The sequence below is a fragment of the Alosa pseudoharengus genome, unplaced genomic scaffold (genome assembly GCF_046254945.1).
Source record: "Alosa pseudoharengus isolate Yale_2024_CS ecotype anadromous, Long Island Sound unplaced genomic scaffold, YU_APseudo_1.1 YU_APseudo_1.1_scf_1, whole genome shotgun sequence".
In the NCBI taxonomy this organism is placed as follows: Eukaryota; Metazoa; Chordata; class Actinopteri; order Clupeiformes; family Clupeidae; genus Alosa; species Alosa pseudoharengus.
In genome coordinates this window covers 31,784,292-31,799,057 of record NW_027468564.1, presented here as the reverse complement: position 1 = coordinate 31,799,057, position 14,766 = coordinate 31,784,292, and the positions used below count along the sequence as shown (strand labels likewise).

General features: G+C 38.9%; 1 protein-coding gene across 4 annotated transcripts in view; it reads left to right on the top strand.

Moving 5' to 3' along the window:
* LOC143125309 (uncharacterized) overlaps window positions 1-14,425 on the top strand; it is a 46,514-nt gene extending 32,089 nt beyond the window's left edge. For all 4 annotated transcript variants that reach the window (XM_076286660.1, XM_076286668.1, XM_076286674.1 and 1 more), the window contains 11 exons: window positions 6,485-6,702; window positions 6,806-6,976; window positions 7,105-7,260; window positions 7,373-7,440; window positions 7,540-7,586; window positions 9,110-9,321; window positions 10,332-10,555; window positions 10,651-10,782; window positions 10,875-11,019; window positions 11,412-11,438; window positions 11,564-14,425. In XM_076286660.1, the coding sequence (XP_076142775.1) occupies window positions 6,485-6,702; window positions 6,806-6,976; window positions 7,105-7,260; window positions 7,373-7,440; window positions 7,540-7,586; window positions 9,110-9,321; window positions 10,332-10,555; window positions 10,651-10,782; window positions 10,875-11,019; window positions 11,412-11,438; window positions 11,564-11,913 (1,750 nt within the window). In that variant the 3' untranslated portion in view covers window positions 11,914-14,425. The remainder of the gene's footprint in view (window positions 1-6,484; window positions 6,703-6,805; window positions 6,977-7,104; window positions 7,261-7,372; window positions 7,441-7,539; window positions 7,587-9,109; window positions 9,322-10,331; window positions 10,556-10,650; window positions 10,783-10,874; window positions 11,020-11,411; window positions 11,439-11,563) is intronic.
* Window positions 14,426-14,766: the final 341 nt, after the last annotated feature.

Genomic DNA, 14,766 nt, shown 5'->3' with positions numbered 1-14,766 from the left:
TCTCATCAGCAACAATAATGAGACAGCCTGCAGGGAGGAGGTCCAGCACCTAACATCGCCGAGCACCAACAACAACCTGGCTCTCAACACCAAGAGGACCCAAGACCTCATTGTGGACTTCAGGAAGTCAAAAGCTAGCACACAAAGCCCCATCCTCATCAACAGGACTGAGGTGGAGCATGTCACCAGTTTATGTTTCTGGGTGTCCACATCTCTGTGGACCTCTCTTGGACCCTCAACACCTCTACCTTGATCAAGAAGGCTCACCAGCATCTCTTCTTCCTGAGGAGACTAAAGAACACAACTTCTCTCCTCAGATCCTGGTGAACTTCTAAACCTCTACCGCTGCACCATTGGCACCATTGAGAGCATTCTCACCAACTGTGTCACAGTATGGTATGGCAACTGCTCTGCCTCCGACTGGAAAGGACGGCAGAGGATGGTGAAAACTGCTCAACGCATCACTGGTTCCTCACACCCCTCCATCAACGCAGTTTACTAAAAGAGAGGTTTTGAACAACTCACTTGTTTTTTCTGCTCGCTGCCATCTTGCCATCTTGCAAGGAGTGAGTTGTCCAAAATCTTTCTTTTTAGTAAACTATGTGTACACGAACAATGTTCTTAATGCTCGAGTTCATATGTAGAGACACTGATGATGCTTCGATCAAAGTTTCAAGTTATGTCGAGCCTTCTTAATGTTTGAAAAATAGCGATTTTGACCCGACCATGTAGCCTACTAAACTACAGTTTGACTCGGGTACATTTGTAGCCTATTTCAAGTTACAAAATCTATGACTAAAGTTTAGCTGACGATATAACATCCTACTCCACTGTGACCACTGTGACACTCCTGTTAATAGGCTAAACTATTATTTACATTTGCTCAAAGGAAGTATAAGTCCTTTTCGCTCCCTACGTTGATGTATTCCAAGCGATCTGCTTCAGGGGCGGGGACGTAGTAATTGAAACACCATGCCTGGGTACATAATCGCTCCCCAGATAGCAAACATACCCTGGGACGGAACTGGGCCACACCTACCACAACGTCCGGCACGGATCTGCATAATGGACCTGATCCGGCGTCCAAACGCACATCGGTCCAAAATTGGTCTGGATCCGTTTGACAGATCTGGTACCAATAAGGGCTAAGACTGGCCCAGTTCCGTATGGTAGTCTGTGTTACTGACGTGTTCCAGATCTGCTTATCATATGCAATACGGGTCAATCTGAAACAACACAAAATAAACATTAGCCATTTATTCCTTTTTTAAAATAGGCTAAGTCACAATTACACTTGTTTTTTTACCATCAGTGATCCTGTTAGCGTTATCACTGTTTTTTCCAAAATAGTTATTGTGATGGCTGTTTTGCTTAAGCTAAGCTAGTAGCCCATATTGCTGGAAAATAATAGTATGACCTTACAGTAAAGTTATCAATCGCTCGTTTGCTTGTTGTTGTCTCTGAATAAACCAACAGAGATAAAAAGCAGATAGCCTTCCTTGAAAAGTTGGGCTGTCCTAGTCCAGGCTGGCAAATCATGTCAAAAGATTGATAGTGAGCAAACCAAAGATCCTTGATTAACGTTACTGCTTGGACTTCTGCATGCGTGGCAAGAATATGGGGTTGTCTCATAGCACTGTTAGATCTGACACAAACAACAATTGACTACTTTTACCACTGCTAGGTAATAATAATAAAAATAATGAAACGAACATATGATCAATATTGAGCCAACTATATCTTCTTTTCCAGCCTTAGTGTAGAAATGAAATGGTCATGGGAACATAGTGCACCCCCATGGTTTCTAAATTTGTGCCATTCCAAAATACCTTTTTTTTCTTTAGCAGTTAGTTGACAATGAAGTAGGGAAAGGACAGTCAATTTAGCAGAATCAGCACCTTAATTAATATCATTACCACCTGGGTCTGCTGTGAAAAAATGGTCATATCCATATCACACAAAAAATGCTCATATCCGTATCACAGGTTTGGGCCAAATCAGTGTTTTGTATTTTAAACGCATCTCCTGACTTCCAGTTGAGTTGCGGAAATTGGACCTGGGACAAATCTGTAAACCGGTGATAAAACAGCATTGCTAGCAGAGCTGAAACCTGTGTCAGGAGCAGACCTGGCCCTCAGTCAGATACCGTATGTCCGCTACAGGCGGATCTAATGGCTTTTATGCGGATCCGGCCCAAAGGAAATTGCTATCTGGGTCTCAGGGACGCCCTCTGTTCGCTGGTTGGTCGGCTGCCCAACTGCCGAAGTAAACGAGCGTGAATCAACCTATTCCAGACGGAGTACTGTAGGGAGAAGAAATCGACCGGAAGTACGTAGGCAGGCCGAGGCCAGGCTAATTTTTCATAGCCTTTACTTTTTATTTATTGCCCACGGGAGATTTCTGAGATGCACAGATGTGAACAATATTAATTTATTTACATGGTATAATGATGCCCGTCCGAACAAAGTGCCCAAAATCGCCATTTTGGCAGCCATTTTGTTTATGCTAATTAGATGGTCAAAACTCAAAATCTGCTTGGGAACAGGGTTAGTTGGATTCAGCACATGTTAATTATGATAAAAAGTCCTGTTCTTTTTCTTTTTTCCCAAGAAATGCCTCTAGACCCATATACAAGGACTTTTTCTTGAAATAGCACTTGTCTATATCAGATACACAGGTTTTGCATTTGTGAAACAGGGTAAGATGAACACTAGTGCTGTCAGTTAAACGCATTATTAACGGCAATAACGTAAACCTATTTTAACGGCGTACATTTTTTTATCGCGAGATTAACGTTCTTTTTGGTGTAACAAACTTTGTAGTTTTTTCACAAGCTGTTGCAACAACTAGTAACGTTAGAACAACTACAACACCATACTGGATCTAGCTAGACCGTGCTGCATGTAGCCTACATGCCCCCTTTTAGGGGAAAGGGAGCTGTTTGGATAATGGAAACCTATGCTGCATAGAAGTGGGGAGCAAAAAGGGGTTATACTTAATCTTGAAACAAACATGAATAAAAGGCACAAAATAAGGTTGGTGTAAGAGTTATCTGTGTGTTTATGGGATTAATGTGACCATTATGTTCCTATTTTTTGCTCTTTCCAGTTTAGCCTACTTACAGGAGTGTCACAAATGTAGGCACAGTCAAACTGTCCGTGGCTGACTTTAACTAAGTTCGGCAAGCTTAACTTTACATGTCATAACATCAACTAAACATAAGTCACACATTCATTCTATCACTTGTAATATGAACGTAGCCTTTTTCCTACAACTAGGTGAGATAATTGGCTATGCCTGTTATACTTAAGTTCCACAGTTAGCTAGCTAGCAAGCTAACCGTTTTACATGGGATATGGTAAGTGTGGTACGTGCTGAATGGGTTGTAATGTAGCCTACATCGTTTGGACATGAGTAAGTTACATACACATAATTCTTTATAACTGCCGTGTTAGTAAAATTATTGAATGGCCTGTAAATTAATAACTAGATGTAACGTCAAGGTGTGATTAGGCTATCTGTCTTTCCCATTAGAATCAATGGGGCGTGATGCAGATTAAATGTAGCCTATCTGATGATGCGCCTTTAGTAGGCTACGTAAAGGCATGCTGCACGCACTTGTTTGGGCGAGCCGGCCAAAGAGTAGATTTGTACAATAAACACCAACGCAGTTCTGAACTCCCGGTCAGCTGAATGGTGTTTTAAATTGCTGTGGACACCGATGCCGACATGAGTGCAATGCACTCTGCTTTCGACATTCATTTACTGTACATTAGATTCCATTCTTTTCAATACAACTCTGCACACCAGCATCGCCCTTTGCCGCCGTGTAAATCACGATTCAGTTATATTTGGTCGACGCCGCTCCATAAAATCCATTGTTCATCCAGTGTTTGCGTGTTAAAAACTTGATGTGTGTGGCAAGTGACAGTGCACCATAGACTGTACGCCTATAAAATGGCAGTGAACTCATGTCAAAAAGTTCCTTATTTTCAACTGAACTCAAAGATAATGAATATAGTATTTTATGTTTGTTATGCCCTTTATTAGCTATATTTCTGAAGAATATATTGTGTTGTCTCAGGTCTGCTGCACATCTTTTGAAATAATCAAATAGACCTACGTCTTAAAGTTAAGTTAATGAAGTAACTTGCTTTGCTTTCATTTGAATCCTAATCAAGATATACAATAATTGCTTTATATTGTTAACATGGACTCCTGGAAAGTTCAGAAATGCAAAATAATAGAATTTTAATCATGCGATAAAATATGTGATTAATCGTGATTAACAATAGGAATTCATTGATTAATCGTGATTAAAATTTTTAATCGTTTGACAGCACTAATGAACACAATTTTCTTTCCATTTTTCTTTATAGGCCCAGCTATTTTCCTCCCAGCTAACTCCTGTAGTTCGCTACTCACTCTGCATGCTAATATTTCTTGTAGGCAAACAAAAAACATTGTAACATTGTCAGGAGATGGGTCATTAAAAAATGGGTTATTAAAAAATAAAAGTAAGATAGAGTTTATCCAAAGAACTAATTCGAATAATTACTCCATGTTAAACCGTCCATCAGGCTCCATGTTAAACCGTCCATCAATGCCAAAAATATTGTAGCCTAGAGCCTAGTTTAGTAGTGCCCACATTTACTATTCACAATATTGAAAGTAGAGATAAAACAGAGTGCATCAAGAGAAATGAATTAGTTATTTTTATCCATTCTCCGGTTGGTAATAGTAGCCTATACTCTGGCCCGCCAATTATTTTCTAAGAAAAATACTGGCCCGTGGCCAAAGTTACTTGCCGACTCCTGATCTATGAGCTAAACATTGTTTACACCCTTACACTGTTACATGTTACTGTACATGTTACACTGGACTAGTTACCTGAACTGAACATAGGTAATGGACATGGACTAGGCTATTTCTGTTTGTTATGCACTTCATTGAAACATGCTGCAGGCCTGTGCTAGGGCCGTATTCACAAAGCCTATCTTACCACTAGGAGTACTCCTAAATCACACTAAAATATTTTAGCTAGGAGTTTTCTCTTAAAAGTTATTCACAAAGCCTTTCAGACCTACTCTTAGTAAGGAACAATGACATGTCCTAAACTAAGAGTGAGTCTTCGTTGCTATGGATGACATCATTACTCATGCACGAGCTTGACTGAAGTGACCACCTTGATTGGCTGATGATAGTAACGCATTAATGATTCCAAACACCTCCCTTACGATGATGAGTGACAGGTCTGAGAATGCATGCGCTACACAAGTGCGAAGGACGGAAGATGATGAATAACTGAATAAAAAGGCCTAGCCTAAATGAATAAAGAGTAAGGCAAAACAAATAGCCTAGTAGCCTAATGAAACATAGGCCTACGGATTGATGCAGTATCTTTGCAACATTATTAAATTAATCTGTCACCATAGGCTATGCCTACGTTTGCAAAGAGGAGACCATTTTAATTTGATTCACAATGAAACATTACATTTAATTTACATGTTAACAATGAGTAGTTTTGGTTGTTGTTGGTGGCGTTATTGCATCCCTTTTATGAATGCAAAATTGTTCCCTTGAAGCTCCTGTTGCCGCATAGGCGACGCATTTCAAAACATCGCAACGTGAAATGCCACAAAAAGCTGTTTGTGAATAGGTCTTAGTGAGTTAGGAGTCCTCTCGACTTCTTTTAAGCTGTCCCAGACTTAGGTGCTACTTTTAGTTCTAAAATGCTTCGTGAATTACTTTTAGTGAAAACAATTAGGAGTCCTAAAGTTAGGAGTGACACGCCCATTATTTTTAGGATTTGCTCCTAAATTCGCCACTTAGGAGCTCCTTTAACCTTAAAATTCTTTGTGAATACGGCCCCTGGGCTACATTTTGCACATGCACTTGCATATTTCTCAATATGAAAAGTTCCTTATTTTCTACTGAACTCAAATATAATGAACATATGGAGTATTTTAGTGTGTTATGCCCTTTATCATGTGTCCTATGTTGTGCATTTATTTCAGTTTATTCAGCTATATTTTGGAAAGACTTTCTTTGATTCCCAATCAATATACACTGCAATTAACTGCTTTACATTGTTAATATGGACTTCTGGGAGGCTCTTAAATGCAAAATAATAGAATTTTAATTGTAATAAAATATGTGATTAATTGTGATTAACTATAGAAATTCAGCGATTAATCACAATTAAGAAAAAAAATATTGTTTGACAGCCCTACTAAAAAAAAGCTAAATTACCCAAATAAGAACATTGTCTTCCACCTGACTGACTCAACCCAACATATCCAGACCCAACATACACCAACAAGAATATTTGCATCCACCTGGCTTCAATGACCACTTTCCATATGGACACATTTCTTTGACACATTCTTTTGAGTTGTTTTTTGTCTTTGCTTTATTTGATATGAAATCAATTGTTGAATTGTGTTCATGATTTATTTATTATTACTTTGGCACCTTTGTCCAGTCGTTGTGTATCTCAAGACAGTGATGAGATCATCGCTGGACTTTTCAATCTCAAGAAAAATGATGATGTTGATGCTGATACATCCAGTTTAAAGGAATGTATAAGGGATGATGATAACGATGATGATGATGATGATGGAAAATCCAGTCACACTGGATTTGCTGGTGAATCCAGTTTTTCTCCTCCTACTCAAGTGGATACATCCAGTATAATGGAAGGTATAATCTCATCAAAACATTTGTCCACAGTTAAGTACCTGTTAACACTGTATAGGATATCATTAGTTGAGCTGCACTCATACTGAAATACATTCTTTTATAGGGGATTTGGTAGGGGTGTCTTCCTCACCTAAAAAAGAAAGTGAGAATCTTAAATCTCACAAGAGTAGTGGCCCTTTCAAGCTCAAGACTAATGACTATGATGAAGATGGAGGTGATGGGGATGGTGACGACAATGATGATGATGGTGATGGTAAATCCAGGGCAAAGACAGGTATAATCTCATCAAAGCATTTGTCCACAGTTATGCCCCAGTAATCACTGTACAGTACAGCCCCAGTAATCACTGTACAGTACATCATCAGTTGAGCTGCACTCATACTGGAATACATTATTTGGCAGAGGTGTCTTTATCATCTGAAGAAGAAAGTGAGTGTCTTGAACCTCAAGAGAGTGATGGTCCTTTCAAGCTACAGACTAATGACTGTGATGAAGATGGTGGTGGTGGTGATGATGATGACAATGATGAAGATGATGGTAAATCCAGCGCAGAGACAGGTATAATCTCATCTACTATTCTGCCTCTATCCACAATCATGTCCAAGTAATGTGGCCATTGTTCATGATGACAAATTAAGTTACACCCAGATTGTAATACATTCCCTTACAGAGTGTTCTGGAGGAGTCTCTGCTGACAAAGAATTTGAGAACATTAGTGACAGTTGTGCTGTACCAGAGGTAATCATTTTAATAGTCTCGTAACCCATGTGATGAATAATTCACATATGTTTGTATATGTATATGTAATCTTAACGTTTTACCAAAATCTTGATTCAGGTATTCACACCAGAATGCTGCCCATACAATGAGAGGAGATCATACAGGTTGAGTTATCCTTCTAAAGGAAAATTATGTTACAAATATTATTTTGTGCATGGTTGTAAAATGTGAAGATTAATCTAGAAATGATATAATTCATAATTCAAAATACAGCTCAAGCATCTTGTATAGTTGGAGGTACAGTTTCATGAAGTACTTAAATGTTCAATGAGCACCAGTGTTGCCACAGTTACCTTGAAAAAGTAATCTGATTACTCCTTTAAAAAGTAACTTAGTTACTTTACTGATTACTTGATTTTAAAAGTAACTAAGTTAGATTACAAGTTACTTTATTAGTTACTTTCAGCAGCTGCCGACAACACCCCCACCGCCTCAACATAAAAATGATAACCGGTTTTGTTAATACTCACTATACTGGAAGTGCATTTTAACAGTAATGTCAGCCATGTATAGCAGACATCCCAACCTAACCTACTTAGATACTGAAATTCAGATGTTTGTTCAATAATACCAACACCAAAATAAGGAAGGCCTATTTATAGAAATTGTTATAGTAAAATATGTAGATTTTTTTGTAGATTTTTTTTTCATGTAGCCCTGGCAACTAACCATCTTGTATAGGCCTGAGTAATATGCAAATGAAATTACACTTGTTAAACTTAGGCCTACCTCAACAAGTCTTTTGCAATCATTTAACCCGCTGCAAGCAATGCTAAAGTCCCTGTTACAAACAGTGCAGTGTGCAAGACTATCATTATGTGTTAATCTTAAGAGACAATTGGGTACACTTTTGTGTAGTCTGATGTGAAATGGGTCTTAAATCTTCCTTTTTGAGGGGCGCTGACGCTGCCATGACGCTCCTGTTCCTATTCCTGTTCAGTCACTGACTGAACTGATTAATTAAGTTTGGGAGAAAAGAGATATAAGCACACTTACACTGAAAACTGATTGGTTGATTTAGCAAAACAGACCTGGATGCTCTCTGTCTTGGATGCGCTTCAGGCACAAACGCATCACTCCTCTCTCTCTCCCTCTCCGTTGTGTGCGCGTTAAACTCATATGCACACGCGATTTTAAGTCCGGTCTGGCTTGCGTGCTCTTGTTCGCTCTAGGTTCCGGGAGATTTTATGTAATTTGCAGGCGTCAGGAAGCCGCTATCAATATGTGGGAGACTCCCAAAACTTCGGGAGACTTGGGACGTCTAGCTAGACAGCACTTTGTCGCCAGTACAGAATGTCTCTCTCTCCCTCCATTGTTGTTTACGTTTGTGTCGCTGCATGGTTTTACACGTGAATTGTCCTCATGCTGAAAACGTGAGCATAGCCTACATGACATTAATCCCCAAGACAAGAAGAAAGCAAAGAATATATCTTTTTACTAAGGAAAATAAAAAAATAGTACCGCACAGTAACTTAGATAAGTAACTTTAATCTGATTACTGGTTTGTAAATAGTAGCGCGTTAGATTACTGGTTACCGAAAAAAGTGGTCAAAATAGACTAACGCGTTACTAAGTAACGCGTTACTGGCATCACTGATGAGCACTGCTGGATGGCTTTCCTCTCCAGGTTCACTTGCTCCTCAGAAGGTCTCTTTCAGTGCTGGTACACAGGATTGGTTTTCAAAATGGAGACGGCGGGTGAAGTGAAATACCGGACAGAGCCATGGAACTGTGTACAGCTAGTCGATGACTATGTACCAGCAGGACCCCTGTTTGATATCAAATGCCCACAAGGCAGTCTGTCACAGTTACACTTCCCACACTGCGAGTTGTTTTCTGGTAAGTACAAAATGTGGTCGAAATTATCAGATTTATTCTGTTAATCTGAACAACAATGTCTGTAATTTGCAAAAACAAACATTTTTAGATATTGATAATGTTGCCACAGATTCCCATATTTGTTTACTTATAGAACAAAGATTTTGAGACAAAATCTAATATGTTGATCTTGAAATACAGCGGAGAAAATAAGTATTGAACACGTCAACATTTTTTTCAGTAAGTATACTTCCAGTGAGGCTATTTGCATGAAATTTTCACCAGACATTAGTATTAACTTAGGTAATCCACACAATCCAAACATTAATGTTCATAAGTAGAGTAAAAAAGTGGAATGCCACAGAAAAAAAGTATTGAACACGCCTACTGAAATTTCTTAAATACTTTGTGGAAAACCCTTTATTTGTAATGAGAGCTTCAAGGCATTTCCTCTATGACGAAACTAATCTGTCACAGTATTCAGGTGTGATTTTGGCCCATTCTTTTAAACAGATAGTCTTTTAATATTGAAGATTCCATGGGTCCCTCTTGTAAATCCTGATCTTTAGGTAACTTCCAAAACTGTTCAATTGGATTTAAGTCAGGGCCTGAATTTCCTTTCTCTGAAACCAATTGAGAGTTTCCTTTGCTGAATGCTTTGGATCATTGTCCTGCTGGAAGGTCTAGCCATGTCTCATCCTCATTGTTCTGGTGGATGGCAAGATTCTCTCTATTCAATTACTCTCTAACTATGTATAGATTCCAGCTCGTTCCTTGCCATTCCTTGCCTTTGTGTACTGTTTTTTCTTAGTGTGTTCAATACTTTTTCCCTGTGCCATTCCACTTTTTTACTCATAACTCTTATGTTTGGATTGTGTGGATTACCTAAGTTAATACTAATGTCTGGTGAAAATTTCATGCAAATAGCCTCACTGGAAGTATACTTACTGAAAAAAATGTTGACGTGTTCAATATTTATTTTCCCCGCTGTACATCACATAACGTGCCTTACACTAATACTTTTGCATCAGGGAAAGGATGCTTGTCAGTAATTCACATCAGTGACTCTGAAGAATCTGAAATGCTTGATCCTCACGAGATAACAGACATTCACGTGGTTCTAAATATCAGTGGATGCTCTGAATATGGCTTGATAAAGAAGGAATACACCCCGATCCATGGACTTGTGTTGCTATTCCTGCAGCAGTCTACACTGAATGTTCTGCTGTTGCCAAAAAATGTTGATATTTCTGAGGTAAGTACAACACTGTCCTTTATGAACTGCATTTTAAACTAATTGTGATGTGAAAATTTAAACTTTTAAAGTGTGGTAATATGTATGGTAAACAGGTAACAGAGAAAAGGAGGGAGAGGATTGAACCAGAGAAAGAAAAATATGTGGAGACAACATCAAACTGCATACTTGTTCCTGAAGAGAAATACTGCCTAACATGTGATCCAAAACATGTTATAGATCCTGAAGTAAATATTTCAAGTAGTGAATGATTATAATTGTAGCTTTCCTAAGCAAATGAGTTATATTTTAACATTTTTGTTGTTGTTTTTGCCAACAGACAGCCACGTTTGTTGACTATGACTACAACAAGAACTATATCCCAACATTTCAGGTTGAGTTATGTGAATGCGTCAAGGTTATGATGGTTCTGAAAGAAAATGACAAGGAAGAGCCTGTATGGCAGCGTACTGTAAAGCTAGCAGGTATGCTATTGTACAAGTACCTGTAAGTATACGTTACATCTTTCTTTAGGAAAATTATTCCCACAGCACAGTTGAACAAAGCCTTTTCTGAGTATCAACATATGTGCATATGCAGGCGATGAATACACCTAGATTACCTGTAAGTGTACAGGTTAAGGTTACAGGTACAGATAAATAGATGCTTTTGTTTTTTAAAACTGCATAAAACACTGTCCTGCAGTTTACACACAATGTAGCTAATATACAGGAAACTGTAAGCTATCATCAATGATTGACACAATGTCCAGTTTCATTTCCACCAGATACTGTTAACTGTAGTTTGTATTTGTCCTATGGATGCACCAGAACTCAGTCAAGCACAAAGCAAGGTATAATTTGTTCTTCTCTTTTAGCATTGCAGACAGAAAGAAACCAGAGAGGTAAGTCATTTTTTCTTCAAGCTACAATGAAGTTTCCTTAGGAATAATAATTGTGAAAATCAGGATGGAGGTGGGTAGTCATTCGCACCCACAAATGTACCCCGTCTTTCTCATTCTCCTTGTAGATTTACCAGACTCCAACCCGTCAAGCTCTTACACACCAACCGGTCAGAAGTTTTTCCAAAAACACAAGGCAGACCTTGAGCGCCGACTGCCGATCCTGGGAAACCTACTGGCCCAGCTCGAAAAAAGGAAGGCCCTTACTGGTGAAGAGAGGGAACTGTTGAACAGCAAACCCACCCGTCAAGAAAAGAACCACGTTCTGCTCACCATGCTTCAGAATAGAGGAGGCAAAGCCCAGGAGATTTTCTACCAGACCCTGAAGAAGTTAGACCCACTGCTGGTGGAGGACCTGGAGAAGCCAAATGAATCTGAAGCAGAATCAGAATCAGAATTTACAGAACAAGTCCAATGACATTAAAAGCTCTGTGATGTAAAGTGCATATGCAACATGAGGAGACATACAACAAAGCTTAAAGCTGACATACCACTTTAACGCACCACATTAACCTGAATGGAGGCTTAAGTGCTTAAAAGGGAAATCCGGCCATTTTTAACTCCAACATCTTTTTCCTTAGGGTCATCCCGTGTTAGGGTAAGCAAAAAACCCAACAAAAAATGATTCAACCAAACCGGAGATCTTGTTTTACATCACAGATGTATGTAAAAACGGAATAAATAGGTGGGTGCTAAAACAAGAGACAGGTTCTCAGAATGAAATGATGAGAAAGTGCTCTGGCATTGGGAAGGAGATTAGTCTTTGTTTGAGTTTGACATGGTTATGGCCCTGGGGATGAAGCTGTCTCTGAGTCTATTGGTTCTGGATTTGATGCATCTGTAGCACCTTCCAGAGGGCAATGGGTTAAACATATGGTGGCATGGGTGTGAAATGTCTGATGTGTCTTGCTCTGCTGAAACAGCAAGAGTTGTAGATGTCAACCAGGGTGGGGAGGGGCAGCTGACAAGTTTCTGCACAGTCTTTACCCTAACCCTGACCTATTTCTATCTGCTTCAGTGCAGCTGGTAAACCACACCGAGAAGTTAGAAGTTCTGTATTAAAATAACTTAATAACCGTATCCACTTTGCCATGTGTTTGGGCTCATCATATACAGCGCACCATAAGGTGCAAAGTATTAATATTTGTACTGAAACATATACCATATGGCTAATAATGCGTGGGGTTGTGGTTGTCTCAGAATACCTTGCAGTCTAGTAATCTGTGGCTTAAATGAGAGAAAAGACGCAAGGTGAGTGTAGCGATGTTCAGTGGTGTGCGTTTTAATAGAATAAATCTTCTAGGAGACTTAGAGAAAAGGTTTTATGGCTTCCTATTATAGGCGCTTATTTTGTTCACAAAAGCAATATCTCCTTACACTTCTGTGGGTGTCAATGTCAGCAGAAGTCAACATAAAAAAAAATTGCATTAATTTGAATGAATTTCGCATTAGGCTACACTGTAAACATTAATATTATTTAGGCTAGCAGTCAGCGCAAGTAGCCTAGTAGATTGCACTGTGGGGAAAGGCATGATTTAGGCTAAATTAATATCTTATTAAGAAACTATCAATATCTTACTAAACATGATTTACTGAAAATGTTTGCAGTTTAGTGTAGACCTATTTGGCTGCAGCCTTGGCTACAAACCTCATAGCCTGCGATATGAATTAATGACAGTGATCACAAAGGTAGTAACATAATAATATGCTGAAGTATTGAGCCCTTTTTTATGCCCTCTGAGCTTTATTTTGTGATATCAAAAGTAAAATAAGAGAGAGTAATCCGCACACCATATAACTCCCTTGGTGTGTGGATCACTCTCTCTTGTTATTTCTCTGATCCAGCACGGTGAAAAGGGATGTGCGTGGTCACATGTCTACTTTCTTTTGTGATTTTACCATTAGATGTTGCTGATTCACATGTCTGAAAAACTTTATGCGTAACAGCCTTTATAAATTAGGCCCCAGGAGAGGTCCACAGAGATGTAGGTGCCGAGAAACTTGAAGGTTTTTACCCTATCTACACAGACACCATTAATGTAGTGGGGTGTGGTCAGCTCTTTGTCCTGAAGTCCAGTATGATTTCTTTGGTTTTGGTTTAGAATTAGGTTGTTGGCCGAGCACCACTTTGTCAGCGCATGGACCTCGTTCCAGTAAGCTCTGAGTCACGGCATTGTAGAACTCAGGATTCTAGAACGGATAGTTCCGGTCCTTGATTATGATTGGCTGAATCGGGTTTGATGCCGTTTTAAAATCCAGCACAAACATACAGTACACCTTGATGGCATTTCGTTCTGTATTACTGTGCTACCACAACTTCATACAAAAGTTAGATTTGCTGCGTCTCATTGTTACTTGGCAACAATTCTGATAGAGGAAATATATTTTTTGGCGGAAGAATGATTATCTATGAATAAATCATTACATTTCTCATTGCTGTGCCTTTATTTTATGAAATCTTGCCAGATGTAGTAACCATTAAAGAAAAGTAATAAGCCACTTGAGTCCATAGGTAAACTGATTTTAGAACAAGCATGACACATAAACGGCACAGCCAATCATAATCAAAGACCGGACAAGATAAGTAGCAGGTCTATTCTGAAGAGCAGCGAATGTCGTCAGTTGCAGCATAGGCCTACTCTGTATGTGTGGTTTTCTGACAGATTTCGATGCTCTTGTCCTCTGGTACTTTTGGTGGCATATTTTATAAACAGCAACTTCAGAGAGTTACAGAGCTTCCAAAGAGTTATTTTATGAAAAATGCCCTGGATGTAGACAGAAGAATTCAACTTTGAACTCCTGAATGTAATGATTGTATGTTGACATCAAATTAAACATCTACATATGCTTTGTTGTGATCATGTTTGTTTATCTTGTACATACTATATGTAAAATATTTTATCCCATTGATAAAAAAAATACTGTATGTAGTTTTGTATGATTTCATCTTTATTTTTTAAACTGCATCCAAAGTCTTTTAAACATGCCCTGCCAAACATATTTCATTACTTTGTGGTAAAGTTTTTGTGGAAAATGACTTGGTTAGCCTACCTTGTTTCAAGCCATTCTAGCATGGCATAGAAAGCCCACAGGAAGCTTTGCGCCAGTTCTCATTAATATTCACCGAGCTAAGCTGCTTGACTCTGACTGGATAACAGCAAGTTGGTTTCTTCCATAACATGACAGCTTGGCGACAGCTGTCATGCAGCAACTAATTTTAGCTTTATGGCATGAAGTTAGCTTGGCTAGCGAGTGCTAGCATTGTCCAAAT